This window comes from Quercus robur, chromosome 4 (genome assembly GCF_932294415.1).
Source record: "Quercus robur chromosome 4, dhQueRobu3.1, whole genome shotgun sequence".
Taxonomy (NCBI): domain Eukaryota; kingdom Viridiplantae; phylum Streptophyta; class Magnoliopsida; order Fagales; family Fagaceae; genus Quercus; species Quercus robur.
The window spans coordinates 48920607-48944865 of record NC_065537.1 but is presented as its reverse complement, the minus strand read 5'-3'; the positions used below and the strand labels follow the sequence as shown (position 1 = coordinate 48944865).

Genomic DNA, 24259 nt, shown 5'->3' with positions numbered 1-24259 from the left:
CCAACCTAGAAAATGATGATGCTGCTTTTGAGGCTTGGTCCAAAAGAATGACGTGGCTCTAAAAGTGATCAGGCGTGAGTGCCATAATGAGTTTCGTTACGCGATTGAGAAGATCATAAGTTCGGCCAAAATAGCTTGGGATACTTTGGCAGCAATATGCGCACTCCCCAAAAGTAAGTTACATAGGTATCTCTACATCTCTCTCTAAAATGCACATGTTCAAACATTTTTAACGTAACACCTTAAATTAACTATAGCTAATGAGCAAAGGAATAACTAAATAGGTAAGATTTAATGTTACACATAAAACAGTATTGATATTTTCGTACATGTATATTCTCATTAGGATTTAATAAGATAATAAGTTTTCTACAAAATTTATGTATCGAATAATTGTATTTGCAATTGCAGTTGCTTTTGAATTTCTTGCGGATGACGGGAACAATTATTTGGATTGGAGTCTTAAAGTGAAAGCCATATTGATGGATCGATAGCTCTGGGACATTGTGAAAGGAACTGATGACCCTCCCAAAGCAGAAAAGAATGACATGGCTTTAGGACTGATCAAGTATTCAAGTTTTTGGTTTCAGGCCGGGTTAGATGACCAGCTTGAGAGTATTACTTCCGCCAAAATTGTTTGGGATGCTTTGGTAGCAATATGCGCACTCCCCAAAAGTAAGTTACATATAGGTATCTCTAGATCTCTCTCTAAAATGCACTTGTTCAAACATTTTTAATTTAGTATAGTTATCCAGTATGAGTCCGGTAAATGTGTATCAAGAATGAAAGTTTAACGTTTTCAGGGGAAAAAAAAGAAAAAAAAGAAAAGGAAAAACGTTAAACACAAACTTTCATTCTTACTGGTGTAACTAAAAGCACTGCTGTTAGTTACACCTGGAAGTTAGTACACACCACGACCAACTAGAGGTCTAAACCAACCAAAACAACTGTTGTTATTGGTTATTACCAACTTATCAAACAATAAAACCTTTATCTAAAAAAAAAAATTCAAACAGAACCTCAACCATATATACACACCAACACCAACCAATTACATTAACTCTCTCTCTCTCTCTCTCTCTCTCTCTCGTTTATTATAACATCAAATCTGACTTTGGGTTTGTAATGAAAATTACTTTCTACGTTACCCACTTAACTTTGAATCAATAGTACTTCCTTTAATGACTTAATTAATCCTATTTGCATTTTTTATATTCACTTAACTTATGAGTTATGTGGACTCTAGTTAGCTCAATTAGTAAAGTCTTTAATGGTTGAATAAGAGATTTTGGGTTCAATCTCTGCCTACATTAAAAACCGATTGGTATTTTGATCTGATGATAAAAAATTATTATCATGAATGGACGTTATAGGTTGACACTACTTTAAAAAAAAAAAAAAAAAAAAAAAAAAAAAACTTATGAGTTATAAGTTTGATTTATATATGGTAATATAGAATTGCACGAATATTTTTTTATATATTTAATTTTTTTAATTCCTTGTCCATATTTGATTAAGAATCAAAATACTAAATTAAGATAGAGTAGAATTTCTATCTTGTATAAAAAAAAAAAAAATTGCTATAAGTTATGCAATGCTAAGAGTATTGCAGCTCAACTAATACCTTTAGATGCTTCTAATGAAGACATTCAGAGTTCAATTCCCCCTATCCCCAACTATTCATATAAGTCATGCAATATGTTCACATGTTAAAACCTATTCTAATTCTATTATTAAAAAACAAGATATATATTCGCTCCAAAAAAAAAAAAAAAAAAAAAAGATATATTTCTTTTAATGTATATGCATGCACGTATGCTATACTTATGTGTGTTTTTTAAGTTTTTTAAGTTTGTCGGATTTAGGACAAATGTTTGTACTTGTATATTACGCTCCAAATCCTAGTATTTTTTTTTTCTTTCCAAAAAATAATTTATTCATTAGGAAAAATTAAAAAGTAGCAAATGATTATTAAACATTACATTAGTTAGTAGTCTGCAAGTAACATAGGGAACTCAATAAAACCACTATCATTGATACAGAACGAATCTTCCTTTTATCAATGCTGTATAGATATTCTCACAGATAAAAAGTGGATTGCAGCTATTATTGAACGTCTTGAGTCGATTCCAGCTGTTATTAGGCGTCTTGATGACGTAGACAATTATAGGGATTGGAGTCTTCAAGTGAAAACCTATTTGATGAATCAACAGCTCTTGGACATTGTGGAAAATGATGAAGCCATTTTTGAGGCTTGGTCCGAGAAGAATGCCATGGCTTTAGCAGTGACCTTGTTTTCATGCGGATTCTGCTTACGTTTCGTGATTTGGGGGATTACTTCGGCCAAAGTTACTTGGAATACTTTGGCAAAAATATGTGAATTCCACAAAAGTGATTACATAGGTATTTCTAGATCTCTCTCTAAAAAAATGCACATCTCATAGTCAAACAATTTTAAGGTTGGATATGTAGTCTATATATATATATATATATATATATATATATATATATGTCAAGAAAGAAAGTAAACCTTTTATAAAAAAGAAAGAAAGAAAGAAAACTCAAAGGCGCATCGCTGTTGTTAAAACTTGGCAGCTAGCTCACCCTTGACCAACCAGATCTAAACCAAGCAAAACAACTGTAGTTATTACAAACCAAACAATAAAACCTCAATTATATATATACACACCCTCCAAATTACACTAACTATATTTTCTAGGGTACCTACTTTTTTTTTTCTAGGGTACCTTCTTAATTTTGAATAAGTAGTATTGGTTATAATGACTTAATTAATTTTATTGGAATTTTTTTATAGAAAAAGTTAACGGATCTCTTTGAAGTATTAGTTTAGAAACTTTTTTTAGAAATTTTTTATGGAAAAAAAAGTTATTAATTTAAGAGAAATGATATATCCACAATAATTTTACAAAATTTTCACAACAAATTTTACATGGCAAATTGTTACTAACAGTTACTAGCAGGTAAAAAAAATAATTTCAATAGTAAATTCATATTAGAATTAGTAATAAATTACCACTTAAGATTTGTTGTAAAAGTATTGTGAAAATGTTGTAATCATAGCATTTCTCTTAATTTTTTTTGACAACTTTTTTATATTTTCTATAAAAAATGATATTAAAATTTACTAAAATGATTCCTGAACGAATGTTCTAAAAGCATCCGTTAACCAGACTTTTTTTTTTTTAATTAATTCACTTATCAAGTTTGATGAATGGACGTATAGAATTGTATAAATATTTTATCTTCATTTAAATTTTTAATTGCTTGTCCATATTTGATTGAGAACTAAAATATTAAATTAATTATAGTTAATGATCAAAGGAATAACTGAATTGGTCAGATTTAATGTTACAATAAAATAGTATTGATATTTTTTACATTTATATGCTCATTAGGATTTAATAAAATAATAAGTTCTCTCCAACATTATGTATCAAACAAAATTGTTTGCAATATATTTATAAGTTATGTAATACAAAATTTTGCAGTTTAACTAGTATTTTTTAGTGTTTTTAATGAAAACATTCAGGATTCAATTCTCTTCATCCCAACTAATAATATAAGTAATCCAATATGTTTACAAGTTATGACCTATTCTAATATTAAAAATTAAGAGATATTTTTTCTAATATTTGCACATGCGCTTATGCATGTTTGTATATTTATGTGGGTGTTTTAAGGGTTTATTTTTTATTTTTAAGTATCTTGCAAAAGATAGATAGCAAAAGTTTCGTATGTACATAATATATCTAATTGCTTCTACCAAAAAAAGAATATATAGATATAATTGCTGTTCTTTTACTTTTAGTTCCTGAGGAATATGATTACGTGGCTTGGAGCGTCCGGATGGAAGATTATTTGAAGTAGCAAAGACTCTGGAACATTGTTGAAGCAGCCACCGAACCCGAAGATGATTGGAGCAAGAAGAATGCCAAAGCTTTATATTTGATCTGGGAATCGTCGGATGCATTTTTTAGCTTTAAGAAAAGTACAAGAACTGCGCTTGGAATACCTTGGCAGAATTTGGCAAATCAAGAGGTAGCTATCTCTCTTTTAATTTCTTCTTGTACAAAATAGTAGCTATCTCTCTTCCGTCTCTAGAAAATGAACGTGATCAAACATTCTAAAATAAGCTTAATCCGCAGGACAACGACAAACTTATATATAGACTGCAAATTTATGAAGATAAAGATATAACTCACAATGTTTAAAATTTTAATTTATTAATAAAATCATTTTTATCTGATTTTGGCAAAATTATGTGTGCATTGTTTTAAACTATAAAAACTTAAATTTAAACAATTAATGTTTGATCACCACAAAATCTTGCAATGATAGAGAATATAGGAAGATAGTATAATCTAACAACAGATTCATCTAAATTCGCATTCAATTGAAAAATAATGAGTGATGTAACATTCTTTAAAGTTACACCATCTAAATTCTATAATCAATGACATGACTTTTTTTTTTTTTGATAGGAACATAACTATTGATCTTTGATGAATAAAAATCCTCTGTACTTTTTTTTGTGTATATATCATTCTATGTTCCACCAATTATAACTTGTTACATGTATAATTTTTTTTCCATTTTCAACTCCAGTTATTTTATAAGAAAAATAAAATCAATACATGACAAGTTGTGATTGGTAGAACATAGAGTGGTACACAAAAATTGGTACATAGGATTTGTATTCATCTTTAATCACCATGAAATAAAATGGAAAGATGATAATTATAGTTATGAGTTATTCTAGGTAGATTTTCATTTTTAATGAATATGATAGAATTTGAATCTATGTTATCCATTCTTAATGATCACTCTTTATCATCAAATTAAGATATTAATTAATTAAATTTTTTTTTTTTTTTTTTTAGTGTTGGCATAATTTGAGTCCATGTCGTTTATAATAGTTTGGGAGAAAATATAATACCATTAATAATCCGTACCAATTTGGAACCATGATATTGGGGTGACTCTAGAGATAATATCAAGAAGCCTTTCTCACTCTCTTCTTAATAAAGTGTAATTTTCTCACTCTAGGGATAAAGTGTAATTTTCTCTTCACAAAATGATAGCTATGTCACTATATTTTCATGTCAAGAGTTTTGTAACTTGATTGACATCTCCTAATATTTCTAATAAAGATATCCAAAGTTCACCGCCCCCTCTTCCAACCCTTAGAGCATTAGCATTGAAGAATGCTAATGCCATATCTAAGGCCTTTTTGACATTTCATAACTAAAAAACATTTGCATCAAAAAATTGTATACCTCACTATTGCAAAACTTTTTGCAATAGTGCTACAGTACAATTCTAAACTTAGAATTGTACTATAGCATTATGCTAAAAAAAAAAATATATATATATATATATATATTATTTCACCCTTTAGCTGAAAAAAAAAAGTGATGATGTGAAAGAAATAATAAAGAAAGATTAAAAAATAATATTTTAATGAAAAAGTAAAATAATAGAGTTTTTGGATGTAGGGTGTATTGTAAAATGGTATGGTATAATTGATAAAATAGTTTTTTGGGATGGTAAAATAGGATAGAGTAGCATTCTTCAATACTGATGCTCTTACTATAAAAATCTTCAAAAGGTATATAAATAAATAATATCTTCACTTACTTATACTTTGCACTATATGTGTTTTGGGTGGAGTTTAGTGTATAACCCTTGTGCAAATAAGATTATTCTTTTAGTGTATCTTTTCTGTTTTTTATAATTTGATAGTTTAAACTGTGGATATCTTTATTGAAAATTATTGAAAATTCCAAGAGGTATAAGTTGAAATATAGATCAAAAATTTTGTAATTACTATTAGATACTCTAAATCTTTTAATTTTTAAAGTATTGAAAAACTTGGCAGGGGTAAGGAGTGAACTCCGTAAGTATCTATCATTTAGGCAGTTTCTCCGTAATGGTAATTTGTCCGCTGTTAATCGGTTCATTGACTCCTGTCCGGAGGCACAGAGTGAAATAATCGCAAATACAGGAAGTACGGCTTTACACATTGCTATCCTTGCTGGACATCAGAGTATTGTGAAGGAGTTGGTGAACATGTTGCCGACAGACAAATTATTAGAAATAAAAGATAAAGATGGTAATACGTTTCTTGGTTTTTGTGCTCTTGTTGGAACCACCGAGATGGCGAAATGCATATATAGTTGATAGGTGTCCGAACTTACTTGGCATTGCGAATGGACCACATGCACTCATTCCAGTCGTGATGGCCCTTACGCATAACTCCAATTCAATAGCTATGGCTCAATATCTCCTTTCTAAAACTGATCTGAAAATTCAAAGTCCAGGAAAAGACCGCAATGGTGCTACGTTTGTTAATCGATGCATTTATTCCAAAGCTTTTGGTAAGAACTTTTTTTTTTTTTTTTTTAGAAGATGGTAAGAAATTTAATTAGAATTGACTATACACTTGTTATAATTATTATTTGGGTAAAATATAGTTAACACCTTTTAAGTTTGGGACAATACCGTTTTCAAAAAAAAAAAGTTTGGGACAATACCTATCAAGTCCAAAATTTTTCAAAACTAACCAACTTGATTCCTAATCATCCTGAGAGAGGAGAAAAAAGAGTAACGGTTTAGAATCCAAGTGAGTTAAGGAACTTTGTTTTATTCTATTATTATTTTGACAATCACTGGTTATTTCTATGCTTTGAAATATCATTTATGATTCCCTTTCAATTAGTGGCCCGTTTGGTTCCACTTTTAGCCCAAAACGGGCGTTTTCAAAAAAGCCCAGCCACGTTCTGCGTTTGGTAAAGTTGAAAACGCAACTTTTTTATAAAAGTTGCGTTTTCAACTTTTACAAATACTGAAGAGAAAACGCGCTTGGTTTATGGACCATCAGCTGTCCATAAATCAAAACGCGCATAGCGCGTTTTGATTATTACCGTTGCAGCACGTTGAAAGACCGAAATACCCACACTCACATTCGCCCCTCATCTCTGATCTCTGCTCTCCCTTCGCATTTTTGACGCCTCCCATCTCTGATTCTGCCTTGCTCTGCCTTCGTAAGTCTCTCTACTCTCTGTCTTTTTTCTTTTTGTCTTCCTTTTTCTTCTTCCGCTTCGTCTTCCTCTTCTTCTTCTTTCTTTCTTTCTTTCTGGTTCTTCCTCTCCGTAAGTCTTTCTGGTTCTTCCTCTCCGTAAGTCTTTCTTTGGGTTGATTTGTCATGGGTATGGGTTGTTTTGATTTGGACCGAACCGGGGTTGATTCTCATGGGTCTGATTTGGGTTTTTTTGGTTTTGATTTCTCTGTTCTTTGTTTGATTTCTCATGGATCTGGGTTTGATTTCTCTGTTCTTTGGTTGATTTCTCACTTTTGGTGTGTGGGTTTTGATTTCTCAGGTACAAAAACACTAATCTGCTACGAAAAAACAGGTACCAACACTGATCTGTTTTTTTTTTTTTTTTTACCGAGTGTGGGAAAAAAAATTTCGGATCTTGCTATGAATGGGTATTGTTCCTTTACTTGTTTTGTTATTTGTTTTTGCTGATTGGAATATATAATGAAGTGTTAGTTTGATGCTCTCTCTCTCTGTCACAGATCCAAACTCTTATCCTTATCACTTTATTTCTGTCTTACCCTTTTTTCGGGTTTACGAGTTTGTTTTCTATTTTCGGGTTCTAGAAGGTTCTTGATTCATCGAATTGAAATGTATTTAGGCTTTGTTGGTGTCTCTGTTGGTGTCTCTGTATTTAGGCTTTGTTGGTTTTCTCGAGAACCAAACGGGAGAGGTAACGCTTATAAGATTTATTTAGTTTTTTTTGAGTGAAAAATGTGAGAAAATCGGACATTCATGTGAGTTTGAGATCGCCTAACGTCAAGAACCGAATGACTTTTGAAAAACGCATGCTGGGTTTGAATTTATTTACAATTTTACTCTGTTTTGGGGCTGGGTTATGTTGTGTTATGTTATGTATGTCTAGTTTAGTTTTTGTCTACATTTCAATGTTATTTGGGGTGGTTGTGGTCGGTGAACTCACTTTTGAATTTTGGCTTGTTTAGTGGTTTTGCTATCGATTTTGTTGCTTTTTTTTTTTTCTCGTTGTTGTTGGAATGTTTTTAATTGGATCTGAGATTGGCAGTGGCTTAATGATGTTTTCATGTTTTGCTGATATTCCTATTCTTAATACACCACACTAACTTGTGAATACATGGGTTCTAGAAATAACATGTAATTGTTTTATGTTATTTTATTTCTTTCTGGGCTCACCCTTTTGGTGTTTATTACCTAAAGGATTCTTGTTGTTTGTTTTGTTGCATAGCAGAGTTTTTATTCAGATGATCTTTTAACCTTAAATTAAGAACTGGACCTGGAATTCAGCTATGTAATTAATAGTTTAGAAATAAGATCAATTAGTAAGCTAAAAAATTGAGTTTCTCAAAGAACTTATCAACTGTTTTGGAAGGTATCTGTGACAGAGAGAGAGAGCATCAAAAATGGGTTTGCTGATTGCAAACCCAAGCCATATGCATCCATAACAACTCACAAGTGAATGCAGTCAATAAACCAGAGACTTACCTCATATGCTCACATAATGCACGTTACATTTGAACAATACCCATATGTGTTCATTTGTTCACCCTGCACTTAACATTCCTCTATTTGCATGCATCAATTTATGCATAAATCCTACCTCATGATCAGGGCGCTAAAAATTACCGGCAGCATCCCCAAAAAAAAATGCCAGTAATTCAATAGGTATTAGACTGCCCAATATAACCAGCCATATATGTTAATTCTATAAGAATTGTTCTTCCATTAATTGGAGCTTTTGTTTTGTAAAAATGGATTGAATGTAACTAAGTTAAGATGCCTTGATTTCCCATCAGTATCCAATCCAATTGGTCATGCAAAATTGATAGATATGAATAGTTTTGTCCAATCCAACCTCTATCATGTCGCATCAAACACTGCCTGAGAACATTATAAATTGCTAGTTTGTGGTTTTTTCCAAATGAAGTGACATTTCATCTTTTAGTGTATATTTGAGGTTGCACCTGCTAGTTTGTGGTTTTCTTTGTATTGAACCTGCTAGTCCTTGTACCTATTTGTTTTGATCTTAATAAAAAATTTATAGTTTTGCTAATATGCTTCAACCTCATTGGTTAACTTTATAGATGGGTAAAAACACAACTTCCAACCTCGAGGCAAAAAAGGCTAGAGCATTATGGGATAATAATTCAAGCTGGACCACTACTTTTTGTAATCTTTGTGTGGAACAGATTCAACTTGGGAATAGGAATAAAGGTGCTGCCTTTAGTACCCTAGGTTGGACCAATATAGTGACCAAATTTTGTGATCAAACCGGTCAAAATTATGATAGGGAGCAATTAAAAAGTAGGTGGGATGTGTTAAAAGGTGATTGGAGATTGTGGGAAAAATTGAGGATGCATGACACAGGTTTAGGTTGGGATACAGCGAAGGGAACAATTCTTGCTCCTGATGATTGGTGGGACCGAAAGTTGAAGGTGAGTTGAGTATTTTATTAATATGTAGTTAGTTGGAAATAGTTTTTTTATATTGTTGTTATCTGAGTGAAAGCACTTTTACATTTTGTAGGAATTACCCAAAGCTAAAAAATTTCGAGAGAAAGGTCTACAGAATCCAGAACAACTTGATATAATGTTTAGGGATGTTGCAGCAACTGGAGAAGCTGCATGGACCCCTTCTTCAAATACACTCCCTCCAACAATGCCACAAGAGGGTGCTGGTGATTCGGATGGTAGCTCCGAATTTAAAGATAATCAATGTGACATGAGTTTAGACATTGATAGTTTGCAACAAGGACATACTAGTCAATCACGTAGTTCAGGACTTAAGCGAACTAGTGAATCAATACCCTCACAGAAGAAAAAGAAGAAGATAGGAGGAGCTGCAATGTTAGACAATCATATTAGTGAATTAATAACTGTATGTAAGAATAAGTCTGAAGGTACTTCTTAAGAGTCACCAAGTTCAGTTGATAATGTCATGGCGATTGTGAGAGCACTTCCTGGAGTGGATAGTAGGTTTGTGGTTCAAGCTTCCTTAGCATTACTAAAAAAGATACATAGGGATATGTTTCTAACTTTCAAGGAGCCAGAGTTACAGTTGGCGTACCTACAAGAATTGATTTCTTTGAAGCAAAAGAAGTGACCAACCTTATGTGATACTCTATATTAGCTTAGGACTAATATTAGCTTATGACTAATATTAGCTTTATGTTGTATTAACTATGTTGCATCAACTTTAAACAATGTTATGTGATATTTAGTATTAGCTTTGGACTAATATATGTGTAATGTAAACACATTTCGACTAATATTAGCTTTTTGTTGTATTAACTTTAAAGTAAGTTATGTAATATTTAGTATTAGCTTTGGATTAATATATGTTGATTACTTTGTTAATATATGTTGATTACAAAGTTATGTAATACTTTGTTGATTACTATGTTGATTTATATTATTAATGAGCAATGGTTGATTATTTGTTACTTTGTTGTGTAGCCTAAACCAATATGGATGATTATAATGGTACTTATGAGAGTGGCAATTTTATGGAACTATTAATGGATGGGGATTACAGAAATTATTGTGATTATCATGATGCTAGTGATTATAATAATGCTGACAATAATAATGATGGTGATAACAATGATGATGATGATGGTGATAACAATGATGATAACAATGATGATGATGATGATGATGATGATAACAATGATGATGATGATGAGAGTAGTGATAGTGATGATGACAGTGACAGTGATTCTGATGATGATGATAGTAACGACGATTCTGATGAGTTTTACCAGCTTGTGGCAGTTACCTGCGAAGCAGTTGTGACATATTTCAATAAGTACATTAATAAGACTCCTTGTTATGATTCTGAACAAACAAGGTGGGTTTGGGTGAGACGTTGTATGGAAGGTAATGAGAAATTGTGTTACAACATGTTTAGAATGAAAAAGGAGGTGTTTCTTAATTTGTGTCAAGTTTTAGAACGTGACTTTGGACTTCAACATTCAAGGAATATAACATTAGAAGAGTCAGTGGCAATCTGTTTAATGATACTTGGTCATGGAACATGTAACCGAATGGTTCAAGAAATATTTCAACATTCGGGTGAAACCATAAATAGACATTTTGAGAAGATGATCACTCTGTTGGGTGCTCGCTTTGCAGCTGCATATGTAAAGCCTTCGGATCCAACTTTTAGTGAAGTTCCAACCAAAATACAAGACCATCCAATTTATTGGCCACATTTCAAAGTATGTGTACTATTGTATATTTGAATAAGTGTTATTGTCTATAAGATAATACAATGCATGTGGAACTGAAAACTATTAATGTTTTTATTAGGATTGCATCGGTGCGATTGATGGCACACATGTGACAGCGGTTGTACCTACTGAGAAGTCCATTCCATACTTTGGAAGAAAGGGATATCCAACCCAAAATGTGATGGCTGCATGTGATTTTGATATGTTATTCACATTTGTTTTGCCTGGATGGGAAGGTGCAGCACACGACACTCACATTTTTCTTGATACTATTCGTAAACAGAGTAACAACTTTCCGCACCCACCACCAGGTTTGTAATTGGTTAATCAATTGTTCATTATAATTACATATTATATGAGTGTGTTAAAACAATTGAATTTTTTTTTCTAGGGAAATATTATGTAGTTGATTCTGGATACCCAATGATGAAAGGTTATTTGGCACCATACAAAGGGATATCATACCATCTTCAAGACTTTCGAAGGAGAGGTGGAAGCCCTAGAACTAGACATGAAAAATTTAATCATGCTCACTCATCTCTTCGATGTACGATTGAGCGCACTTTTGGTGTGTGGAAGAATAAATGGAGAATTATCAGAAACATGCCATCTTTTCCATTCCATATCCAAATGCTTATTGTATCTGCTACTATGGCTCTTCATAATTTTGTTAGACTAAATGATAGGGATGATAGGGGCTTCATAAATGCCAATCGAGATTCAATTTCTAGAAGAGAAAATAATAGTGAAGCAGATAGCAGTTATGAGCAGAATTTAGGATCTTTAACAGACCCTGCGATGGTGGTTCTTCGTGATTCCATTGCTAATTCCATTTGGGGGGATAATAATTAGTAGTTGTCTTTTTTTTATAATATCCTGTAGTACAATTTAAACTTGGGTTATTGGTATGTATTTTATCAACTTTTTTACATTTTTGTGTTGTACAATTTAAACTTAGATTATTGATATGTATTTTATATGTTTTTACATTTTTATGTAGTACAATTTAAACTTAGATTATTGGTGTATATTTTATCATCTTTTTACATTTTTATTTTGTGCTTCATGTTGATGGAAATTATTTACAATTTAAATAGATGATTTATAATAAGTATGAAATAAATTCACATCCAAAAAAAAAAAAAAAAAAAAAAACAAAAACAAAAAAACAAAAGTTTGAAATATCTCTTTTATATACATTGTCCTTTTTGGTCATTTATCCCTCAAAAAGCCACTTTTAACAGTTTTTACCAAACACTTAGCTTTTTCATTATGCACTTTTTAACAGCTTTTACCAAACACTCAGCTTTTTGAAACTCCACTTTTTCATTATGCACTTTTACAAAACTCCACTTTTTCATTATGCACTTTTTCAAAAAGCTGAACCAAACTCACCCTAGTTCCTTCTGTTTGTGACTCAATAGGTATGGCTTTTAATGCACTGGAAAAATTCCCTACTTTGGTGACTGCTTTAGATATTGAGAACGAGTCCCCTGTGCTAGCACTAGCTAGCATGTCTTTTGCATATACGAGTGGAAATAAGCTCAGATTTTGGACACAATGGATCTATAACTGTGAGTCTCACTCTCTTTTCTCTTCCGCCATTAAATTATGGACAAAATTTGAGGACAAACTATGATGTAGCTAATTGTTACAACTCTCACTAAAAACATTAACTTGGCTATATATTTTGAAAATTTAACTATTGGATTGTATGTTTTTTATGACTTTAACATGCATGTCAAATTTTTTGTCAATTAAATGTTATTTACTATTTGATTCATAAATTTATTTTTTATATTTAATTTTAGGTTACAAAAACTTAAAATTTAAATATTTGACTAATGACATAGTTATTAATCTTTGATATTTTGAAAATTTTGCAACCATGAAGGATATAAGAAAAAAATGTAATCCAATAGTAAATTTATCAAAGTTCATATTTATCTATAATATATAATAAAAGTTAGATCCCTACAACTAGTAAATGCATAAAATGGTGATACATGTCTCTTTGACAATGCATAAATCACTAACACGTATCATCTTTTGTAACTTCCTCCATATATTACGTATAATAAGGTTGTTCATAACATCATATGGCAAACATGACATTTTTTTCTTCTATGTATTACCAGTAAATATATAAATAAACATTAAATGCGTATTATAAATTCAACCGTCTCTAATAAATATTCACTATAATGTCCTTTAAATATCCCATCAAATTTTTTCCTTTTTTTTTTTTTTTAAGTAATCTAAAGGGCATATTTTTGTAAAAAAAGAAGAAAAAAAAAAGATTAAAGTAATGTTTGATTGGAGGTCAAAAAACTATGTAGGTGAAGAAGCTAAACAGTTAATAATGAATAGCTAAGTACAATACCGTTGCATTTGTCAATGCATAAATCATATATATATATATATATATATATATAAGTTGAATCCCCAAAAATGATGGACACACAAAATGGTAACACATGTCCCTTTGTCGTGGCACAAACAAAAAAATTTCTTGATCATTTCTTCTATGTCATGGCACAAACCCAATGGCAATTTGAAACATCCCATGGCATAAGTGGGGATGGCTTGAACTACTAATTTGATCAAAACCTCTGTACTTGCTCGAGATAGTAATTTACCTTTCCACCCTTGCAATTTTCTTCACACCATTTCTTTTATGTAACTAAAACTTGCTTTTTTTCCCCCCTACCCACCAAGGCTAGAAACCCCAAATATTTCTCGTAAAATTTTATTTCTTGAACCCCCAATGCTCTTTTCATCTCTTGCTGAGTTACTTATTGAGTGGACTTGTTGAAAAAGAGGGTCGTCTTCTCTCTATTTATTTTCTTACTGGATGAAACTTCATAATCGGATAGAATTTTAAGAACATTACCACACTCTTCGGAGTTTGCCCCGCAAAAAAGGAGGCTATCATCTACCAAAAAAAAAAAAAAAGGGGTTAGTTTTGGGCCTCTCTTGCAAAGAGAGAAGCCATTAATCTCCTTAGCTCTTGTTGCTTGCATAATCAGCCCATGCAATCCTTCAGTACATAATAAGAAGAGGAAGGGAGATAGAGGATCCCCTTGCCTAATCCCCTTAGAAGGGTAAATCATCCCCTTGGCTCTCTATTGACAAGTATTGAATACAAAATTGTGCGTACACATTCCATGATTAGATCAACCCACCTTGAATAAAACCTCATTCTCCTCATTAGCTTTTCCAAGAAACACTACTCCACATGGTCATATGCTTTGCTCATATCGAGCTTGAGCGCCATAAAATCATGTTTCCCTGAATTATGTCTCTTCATACTATGTAAAGTCTCAAAAGCCACTAAAATATTGTAAAAAATAATGCTATTCTTAGCAAAGGTGTATGGATGCCCCATAATGAGCTCTGGCAAGAATTGTTTTAACCTGTTTGCTAGAACCTTTGAAAAAACCTTATACATTACATTGCATAGGCTAATTGGATGATATTCAGAAACTAAAACAAGGCTTTTAACTTTAGGGATAAGGTTGATAAAAGTATGGTTTATGGGATGAGGTAATTTACCTGAATTCAACCAAGAGAGAATAGATTGTGTTACCTCCTTGTTCATAATTCCCTAGAAATGCTGAAAAAACAATGGTAGCATTCTGTCCGGCCCTAATGCTTTAAGCAGAGCCATTTGTTTAAGAGACTTATGAACTTCCCACGCCATAAACTCACCTATTAAATGGGAATTTACTTCAGTTGAGACCATCTGTGGAACATACCCCAAAGTCTTTAGTAGAAGGACTGGACTAGATGTGGTGAAAAGCTCCCCATAAAAATCAATCAAAGTTTTCCCAATCCCATTTGGTTGGTCTTGCCATCGGCCCCATTTGTCTCTAATCCCCAAGATAGTGTTTTTTCGGTGTTTGTGAGTTGCTTTGCTGTGAAAATGTTTGGAATTGCTATCACCTTTGCTTAGCCACAAAACCCTTGATCGCTGACTCCACATTCTGATTTCTCTGTCCAAAAGCACATTAATTTCAGCCTTTGAGTTCTCCGACTTGTGTATTGATTCCAATCCTTCTTGCTTCGGTCTCAACTCTTTCCAAACTCTTTTTCCTCTCCTCCAGGTCACGTTTAACATTGCCAAAACAATTCTTATTCCACCACTCTAAATCCTTGTTGCACTGGTCTATTTTTATTTTAAACATCATTATCTACTAGTATTTCCCCAGTAGAAGTCCACGCTGCCTCCATTGTTTCTGCACACCTTGCATCGAACAGCCATATCTCTTCCAAGTAAAACACTTTTTTCCTTGGTGAAACTTCCAGTCCAGTTGGATTAATGAGTGGAGCGTGGATTGAAGAAACACAATGCAAATGAGTAACCCGAGAGCCTAGAAATTGAAGAAACCAATTGCTTGTCGCCATGCCTATGTTAACCTCTCCTAAATGGAATGTCCATCTTCAAAGTGCTTGCTCCAAGTGAATTTAGGACCAACGAATCCTAGGTCCATGAAACCACATTCGTCAATAATGTCTCTGAAGCTTTGCATTTGATTATAGCTTCTTAAAGCACCTCCCAATTTTTCTTCTTACTTTGTTATCTCATTAAAACCCCCCAACACAAAGCCAAGGTATATTTGATCTGGAATTCAGACTTCTCAATTTGTTCCAAGCCTCGTGTCTCTTGTGAGTTTTTGGTTCGCCATAGAAACTTGTAAAATGTCACTCTATATCCAAATTCTTATCAATTGTGGTATTTATGAAATACCTCTGCGAATCCTCTACTATAAAATTTACTATGTCTTTCCAGAAAAGCACCAAGTCCCCACCCCTACTTCCTTTTGGCACCTCCCACTTGTGATCAAAATTTATGTTATGAAGAATACGGTCTAGCCTTGTTTCATCTATCCATGTTTTGGCTATAAACACAACAGAAGGATCTTTTGCTCGGATCAAATCCCCAAGCTCTTTTCCTGTACGTTGGTTCTCAAGCTCACGACAGTTCCTGACTAAGAGACTCATTGTGCTTGGCAGGGCTGGTGACCAACCTCTACCAATTTATTTATAACAGTACCATCTTCTTGAGAAACTTGATGCTTCTTATTTGATAATTCAAGAAAACTCTCACCAGAATCGTGTGTTCTTTTGCCCAGACCTGATGAGCACACATTGGTGACAACACCCTCAGGAGGATTACTTGTTACCGTGTCCATGTCCTACTTGGAGTTTTGAAAGTTGAGGTAAAGGTATTTGGAATATCCTTTAGAGACGACTTGGCTTCAGGGAGTCCTAGTGTCACAAGACTATTATCAAAATAAGACTTACGGGACTTTGCAACCTCATCTTTTTTTGGGATTCAGATCTTTTAGATTTTTTAGAGTACTCTACCAAATAAATTTTCTTAAATCTTAACAATTCTTTAATGATTTAATGGTATGAATTTTGTCATGTCATCATTCTACTAACAATAATCTTAATTGTTTTGTTTGCAACATTATTTTATTATTTTAAAAATATTGTTAGTGGAATACTGACATGACAGAATTTAGACCTTTAAATCATAAAAGAGTGATTAGAATTTAAGAAAATCTATGGGTAGAGTACCCTAAGAAATCTAGAAGATCTGAATCATTTTTTTGTGGTGGTCACGTGGGAATCCAATCCACACACAGAATTTTGGTTATCCAATTTCTGAAGATCTTGATCAATCTCCACTATTTCCTCAACAATTAATTCCCCCTGATTTTCTTCTACTGAGTAATTTGAAGGAATAAAATCTAGAGTTGACTCGGCAAGGGAGGCATTTACTTCCTAAAATAAATCCCTTCCGTTATCATCAGTTTTTTTTTTTTTTTTTTTTTTTTTTTTTAAAATTAAAAAAATTACCATCGTTAATGCCTTCCCCGAAATCCTTAGTTTCCATATCCGAACTATCCACTGCCGTAGAAGCCACCTTCTCAACTTTGATCGCCAAAGCATCAACCTCCTTCGAATAATTAACCTGCAAGTGCACCGGATCTCTCTCGTAATATCTAGGTGCGAATATTACACTCTTGCCTGTTGACTGATAGGGCAGAGCACGAAGGTTTGGACCGAATTGTTGTTGCGCCTCTGTAAGAGTACCTTTATTTTGGATCCACAAATCACAGTTCTTATTATCGTGATCAAGGCAACCACACCAGTAACAAATATTCGGTAAGTGCTCGTACTTGAAGCTAATCCAAGCCTTCTCTCCACTCTCCACAGTGATTACTCTTTCTCGACATAATGGTAGAGAAATATCAATTATATATCACTCTAACCTGAATGAAATGTCCTTCATCATCATCCACTGCCCCTATGGATCGACTAACTTCCCCGATTGTTTCACATATGCTCTCAGCAACCTTCCTTGTCATGTATCTTATTGGTATATCATGGACCTGCACCCAAAAGGCAGCCTGTGTGAACGCAAGCTCGCGTATAGGATTATCACTCTCATATCTCTCCAAAACCACCAAATGTTTGTCAAAGCTCCATAGTTGGTTAGAGATAATTTTGTCCTCGTCATTTGAATTGTCGGGAACAAAATGAGCTAATTGGTCTCCAAGATGACGAATCTTAAATCCATTTGATGACCTCCAAATCTGTCTAAAAGTTCTCGCTACCGCCTCTCTGTTTAGAAAACGAGAGGTAAGGAATTTTGCTGCTACCATGAACTCTCTAGACCTCTGTAGCTTCTGTAATGAGAATCCTGAACTTTCCTTCTCAGAATGATTAAGACTGTCCTTAAATTATTCTGCTATTTAGTTTGCACACACCTTGGAAGGATTTAATTTATAACAATAATTGTAGCACTAAACAATATTGCGCGGAGAACAACATTAGGATTTTATGTCATTCAAGAATATAAAAAATATACTAATATTCAAAACTAAATTAACAAATTCAAATTCAAACTAACCTATATTAACTATTAACAAATAATAACAAAAATACAATAAAAAAAATAAATGTTTCTAATACATTTCTATTTATTTATTCATTTTAAAATATGGAGTTTAGAGTTTTTTTTTTATAATTCTAAAAATGATATATAATTTATTTCGCATTAAATTTTGCAGAAATTTTACTTTATTTATATAATAATAAAGAGTCTTCTTAAGAAACCACCTTCTATTTTTTATTTTTTTTTTAAATACTAACTATTTTTAACACACACACGGAGAGAGGGGAGAATATTTTTTTAAAAAAAACTTACAGTGATGTATATTCAAAATGACCTAACTCTTGGATACACAGCACAGACTTTAAACCTCTTTTAACAATATTTATTACTGAAAAGTCATATACTATATAGTTGAATTTTCCATAATCTACTAATTACATAAATGTTATACATTATCTAATTATATGTCTAATATTATATCATCAGAAGTAAACGCTATAAGTTGAAACTCTCTAAAATATATATATATATAGTGTTGACAAATAAAAATTAAAATATAATAGCCAAGCCTAAACAAAAGTTTGTAACTACTGAACCACAAGCCCTCAATTGCTCAACTTTATGTTTTACAACTAGTTTCAAACATGCACAATGCATAGGAAAGTTTGACAATACATATTTGTTTCCTAAGTATTAACATCATATTCTATATATATTAGATTATAAGTATATAAAAATATGAAGTTAATTTTGCTTACTCTGTTACGTATCAAAATTCCAGAAGTCTAAATTTCAATTAAGATCATAATTTCGTTACTAATATTTGAAAAAAAAAATTAAGGAAATAATTTCATTATTTAATCTAACTTATTTTAATTATATATATATATATATATATATATTTGGCATTTTGGACGAAATATTCAATTTCATACAATAAACATTATGTCTTGTAATTTGCAATGCACCAAGTGATTGGCCTTGCCCTTTTGATTATATATATATATATATATATATATATATTTATATTTATATTTTCCTTTAAATGGTAGATGTTCCCTTTACCCTTTATTTTCACCCTTTGTTATAAAAAATAAAAAATAAAATAAAATAAAATAAAATAAAATAAAAACTTTGCTGTTGACAGTTGAATGGGGTTTTTCCTAAACTTTTTTTTCTTCATCAGCTAAAAATTACACCCATCATTAGTTCATTACAACCAACAAATTTGTATCTATATCTGTGATTATTTCCTCATTCTCTCTATCTCTCTTTATTCCTACTATGTTTTCCCAGCTTTTCTCTCTATTTGATCAAGTAGTTTGATAGATACTCTATAGATTTCTAAAGTCCAAAAAGTCTTTTAGTGTTTGCTCCAATTCCAAGAGAGTGAGCATGAGTATGGTTAACAAGCCATACACTTCAAAAATAAAAACTTATATCAGTTACTATTTTATTTTATTTTATTTTTTTGTAACAAAGTTTAGTGACAAAATTTGTTGTAATCTAAGGCTACAAACTTACTCAATATCTTTTTATTCGAGATAAATTTTGAAAAATTCATCATTAAATTATATCTTCTTCTTATATACTCCATACTTGCAAAATTTCTAGAAAATTAAAGATTAATAGCTATGTCATTAAAAAAGTGTTTAAGGATCTGTTTGGGATTTGCTTATTTTGCTAAAACTGAAAATTTTTTGTTGAATGTACTGTAAATAAAGGTAAAATTTAGCTGAAATAGTACAGTGAGATTTATGAATAGTACCAAAAAGTGTAGTGGGATCCATGAATAGTAGCAAAAATAAGCTGAATAGTAAAATAAGCTAACTTTTTAATTTAGAGCCAAACGCACACTAAATTGCAAGATTTTGTAGTATAAAATTATTCATAAAATGTAAGCTAATAGATCATATAATAATAAATATCCGATTAACATAAAATTTGATAAGTGTATTAAGAGTGTAAAGAACATGCAATTCAACAATTAGATTTCCAAAATATATAATAATGTTTATATTATTAAGTAAGATTATAGTTTTAGGCTATAATCAATTTTGTAATTAAACTTTATTCTTTTTTTTTTCCTCCTCTTAGGATCTATTTGGATACCTCTTATTTTGCTGAAAATTAAAAATTTATTACTGAAAACATTATAGCAAAATAATTTTTAAAAGGCAAAACACTGTTGCTTTATTTTTCACAAGTTGCCTGGTCCATGAACAGTGCCGTGAGATTAGCAAAAAAAAAAAAAAAAAAGGCAAAATGCACAAACATTTGTTGGCAAACAGACGCTTAGTGTGTGTTTAGAAAAAATTAAAAAGTCAACTTATTTTTGCTACCATTCATAAGTTCCACTGCACTTTTTGGTATTATTCATGAGTCTCACTAAATTATTTCAACTAAATTTTATTTTTATGTACGGTATTTTCAGCAAAAAGTTTTCAGTTTTAGTAAAATAAGCAAATCCCAAACAGACATTTAGTTTCACACTTAATCCCAATCCTACTCTTAGGTTTTTTATTATTCTTTTTTATCATATATTTTTTCTTTAATTAATATTACATATAAATATAATAAGTTATCATGAATTTGACAAAAAAAAAAGTATGATTAGTTATTTAATTATATTTGTTTATGTATTCAATGGTTATTGCCTTACCAATCTTTAGACTATTGTACAATATAGTTATATTGTATATTAAATTATATTTACAATATTATTTTAGATTATTATATATATCATGTAAGTTGTATATATAGAAAAAAAAAATTAATCATTTTTAATTTTTACTCGCTTCTCAAGGCAAATTCTGAAACCACCGCTGAATATTAGTAAGGACAGTGTCATAATTTCACTGTGTGAAAGCGCAAAATGGACAATTTATTGCATTAGGATCATGTGACTTGCACTGCAGTGGTAACTGGTAATTACTTTGCAAGTTTTAATAGATTGGAGTGCAAAGTAGTGCAATGACCCGATAATTTTTAGAATGGATCTGTACAATTAATATATATATATATATATATAAAAAAAATGCAAAACCCAGAATTATTCAAAATTTGTTCAATGTTAATTGTTTTCAACTAACATAAAACAGCTGAGCGCTTCTTATATTATATTTCTGAATTTTTTTAAAAAAATTAATTAGAAATAATAATAATGCCGACAACGAAAAAAAGAATGCCGACAACATTGAAAATTGAAATTGTCATAAAAAATTAAAAATCTTTGACTTTCCTACTATTATATTCTATGTACTTTTGCCTTAAGATTCATTGGTCAATTTTGCTTCAAGGTATACCCTCTATCCCTCTCTCAACTTTGGGCTATAAGATATATGCCTTTCTCTTTCTTCATCTCTGATGCAAATGATCTGGTGCCAAACGGTTTGATCTAGTTTGATGGGTTTGGGATGTGGTAAGGGGTGGTGATGGGTTAGCGATGGCAATTTGGGGTGTGGGTGGTGGGTGGTGGCAACAGGTTGAATTCATGAACAATAATAAAAAACTTTCACTAAGAATAATTATGAAGAAAAAAAATTACACGAAATAAAAAAAATTAATAACTGAAATACCAAAAAAAAAATACAAACACCTTTGTTAAAAAAAAAAATACAAAGGGGAGAAGAGGTACGAGACTAGCAGCGGAGGAGGAGATGAGAGGGTATGGCGGCAGCGGTGGCTAGCTGAGGAGCTTGGGGCGGCGGCGGAGATGCAAGGGTGAGGGAGAGAGAGAGAGGTGCGGCCAGGTGAAGGGGAGGGAGAGAAAGGGAACCGAGGCTGAGGGAGAGGAGTTGGGGCGCTACAGTGGCGAGGTGAGGGAGGTGGTGGTGCGGCGGAGAAGAGAGCTGAGAGAAGAAGAGAGAGCCGAAGACGAGAGTGAGGAAGAGAGAGACAGAGGCGGCTCAGACTCTGAAAAAAATATAAAACCCTAACTTTTGTCTTTTATTTTTGTCTGTTGATCTTTTTTTGCCATTCGTTTATGTCCGTTGATCTTCTTCTTTTTTTTTTTTGGTGGTGATCCTTCTTTTGATTTCTTTTTACTTTTTTTTTTTTTTTCTTTACTGGGCGTGACATACATTTTTTTTTTTTTCGATTTAAGTTTTAGCTGGATTTTTCTATCGTTTAAAGTAAAAAAAAGCTTTAACTGGATTTTTTTTTTCTTTTTTCTTTTTTCTTTTGTATAGGTTCTGCCACCGGGCATGATTTTTCGTTTTCTTCCTTTATTTGTTTTTGTTTGTTTGTTTGTTTTTTTTTTTTTTTTTTTTGGGTTTAACTAAACTTTTATTTTTTTTTTTAATTTTGGTGTAAATACATTTTTGGTTCCTATATTTTGGATAATTTCTCGATTTGGTACCTAAATTGATTTTGCTCTTAAGTCAGTCCCTGACTTTTTAAAATTATTTTTAAAATGGTCTCTATGGTTAATCCAGTTACAAAAAAAGCTGAGGTGGCAAACGGCGTGTCCTACTTACTAACATGGCATTGACGTGGATATTAAAATATTATTAAAAAAATTATTTAACATTTTTGAAATGCCACGTCAGATTTAAATTAATAAAAAATTAAAACAAAAGTCCAAGTCAGAAATTTTTAAATAAATAAACATTAATTTAATTAAATTAAGAAAAAAAAGCTTTTTCAGTTTAAAAAATTGAGTTTAAAAAATGGGTTTGCTTTTCATTATTTTTCGGAAGAACATTGTTCTTCTTCTTCCCCAGGACATGAACTTCATGCTTCATGTTCTTCCCCAAATCAAACCCAATAAATCCAAGAAATCAAACCCATAAACATCTAGTAAATCAAACCTAATAAATCCAAGAAATCAAACTTATAAACCACCCAATAAATCTAAGAAATCAAACCTATAAACATCTAGTAAATCAAACCCAATAAATCCAAGAAATCAAACCCATAAACCTCTAGTAAATCAAACCCAATAAATCCAAGAAATAAATATAAAAATCCAAAAAAAAAAAAAAAAAAAAAAAAAACCACAAACACGAAACCAAACTCACTGAGACAACTCCATCTCCGAAACACAAACATGGCCACACCAATCTCCACCTCCACAACCAACCACCCACCCCTACAGAAACCCAAAAAATCCCCACCTACAACCAAACCTGTAAACACAAATCCAAGACACACACCAATCTCCACGGCCACACCGATCTCCACGGTCACAGCCCACCCCCACTGAAACCCAGAAAAACCCAGCCTCTCCAACCAAACCCAGCCATCTCCATCTCCAACCAAACCCATAATCCAAGACCACCCCAACCACCGATCTCCACCACAACCACCCCAACCACACCGATCTCCACCTCGACCACCGATATCCACCTCCATTACTGACCACCCCACGGAAAACTAGAAAAACCCAGAGAGAGAGTCAGATTTAGAAAGAGAGAATGTCAGAGATTAAAAGAGAGAGAGGGATTGAAATCTTGAACAAAGAAATATACAAACACAAATACGCACCAAGAGACAGAGAAAGAGAGGATCTGGAAAAAATAAATAAATAAAAAATAAAAAAAATTAAGAGGAAACGAAAAGAAGAAAGATACAGACAAACACAGAGAAAGAGAGGATCTTAAAAAGTTTTTTCTTTTTTTGTTATTGATTTTGAATTTTTTTAAATTTTTTTATTTTTTTATTAATTAGAATGCTGATTTGTCATTAAAACGCTGACATGGATGCTGACGTGGTATTTTTAATAATATTTTAATATCCACATCAGGGCCATGTCAGCAAGTAGGACACGTTGTTTACCACCTCAGCTTTTTTCGTAACTGGGTTGACAGTAGGGACCATTTTAAAAACGATTTTAAAAAGTCAGGGACTGACCTAGGAACAAAATCAGTTTAGTGACCAAATCGAAAAATGACCCAAAATATAAGGACCAAAAGTGCATTTACGCCTAAAAGTGCATTAGGCATGATTTTTCATTTTGGGTGGTTCCCTTTTTTTTGGTTGGCTCAAAATGAATAAAACCCTAACTTAAAGCTTTAGCAACAAA

General features: G+C 32.0%; 3 protein-coding genes across 3 annotated transcripts; all 3 read left to right on the top strand.

Moving 5' to 3' along the window:
* Positions 1-1803: 1803 nt before the first annotated feature.
* On the top strand, positions 1804-6201 carry LOC126722092 (uncharacterized). Its single transcript, XM_050425242.1, has 3 exons — positions 1804-1813; positions 2074-2403; positions 5900-6201. The coding sequence occupies exons 1-3, from the start codon at positions 1804-1806 to the stop codon at positions 6199-6201; spliced, it is 642 nt and encodes a 213-aa protein (XP_050281199.1).
* A 2976-nt stretch (positions 6202-9177) lies between these two features.
* On the top strand, positions 9178-10224 carry LOC126722091 (L10-interacting MYB domain-containing protein-like). The gene is made up of 2 exons (XM_050425241.1): positions 9178-9528; positions 9620-10224. The coding sequence occupies exons 1-2, from the start codon at positions 9178-9180 to the stop codon at positions 10001-10003; spliced, it is 735 nt and encodes a 244-aa protein (XP_050281198.1). The 3' UTR covers positions 10004-10224.
* A 962-nt stretch (positions 10225-11186) lies between these two features.
* LOC126722668 (protein ALP1-like) lies at positions 11187-12339 on the top strand. The gene is made up of 3 exons (XM_050425820.1): positions 11187-11312; positions 11404-11635; positions 11716-12339. Exons 1-3 carry the CDS (start codon positions 11196-11198, stop codon positions 12174-12176), a joined length of 810 nt encoding a protein of 269 aa, XP_050281777.1. The 5' UTR covers positions 11187-11195; the 3' UTR covers positions 12177-12339.
* The last annotated feature ends 11920 nt before the right edge of the window (positions 12340-24259 follow it).

Bases quoted from the DNA above. Each gene is read 5' to 3' on its own strand.
- LOC126722092 (XM_050425242.1), top strand. The intron at 2,404-5,899 runs GTATTTCTAGAT...AAAACTTGGCAG, and splicing joins CCACAAAAGTGATTACATAG to GGGTAAGGAGTGAACTCCGT.
- LOC126722091 (XM_050425241.1), top strand. From the start codon at position 9,178: ATGGGTAAAAACACAACTTCCAACCTCGAGGCAAAAAAGGCTAGAGCA. The intron at 9,529-9,619 runs GTGAGTTGAGTA...TACATTTTGTAG, and splicing joins GGTGGGACCGAAAGTTGAAG to GAATTACCCAAAGCTAAAAA.
- LOC126722668 (XM_050425820.1), top strand. From the start codon at position 11,196: ATGATCACTCTGTTGGGTGCTCGCTTTGCAGCTGCATATGTAAAGCCT. The intron at 11,313-11,403 runs GTATGTGTACTA...TGTTTTTATTAG, and splicing joins TTTATTGGCCACATTTCAAA to GATTGCATCGGTGCGATTGA. The intron at 11,636-11,715 runs GTTTGTAATTGG...TTTTTTTTCTAG, and splicing joins CTTTCCGCACCCACCACCAG to GGAAATATTATGTAGTTGAT.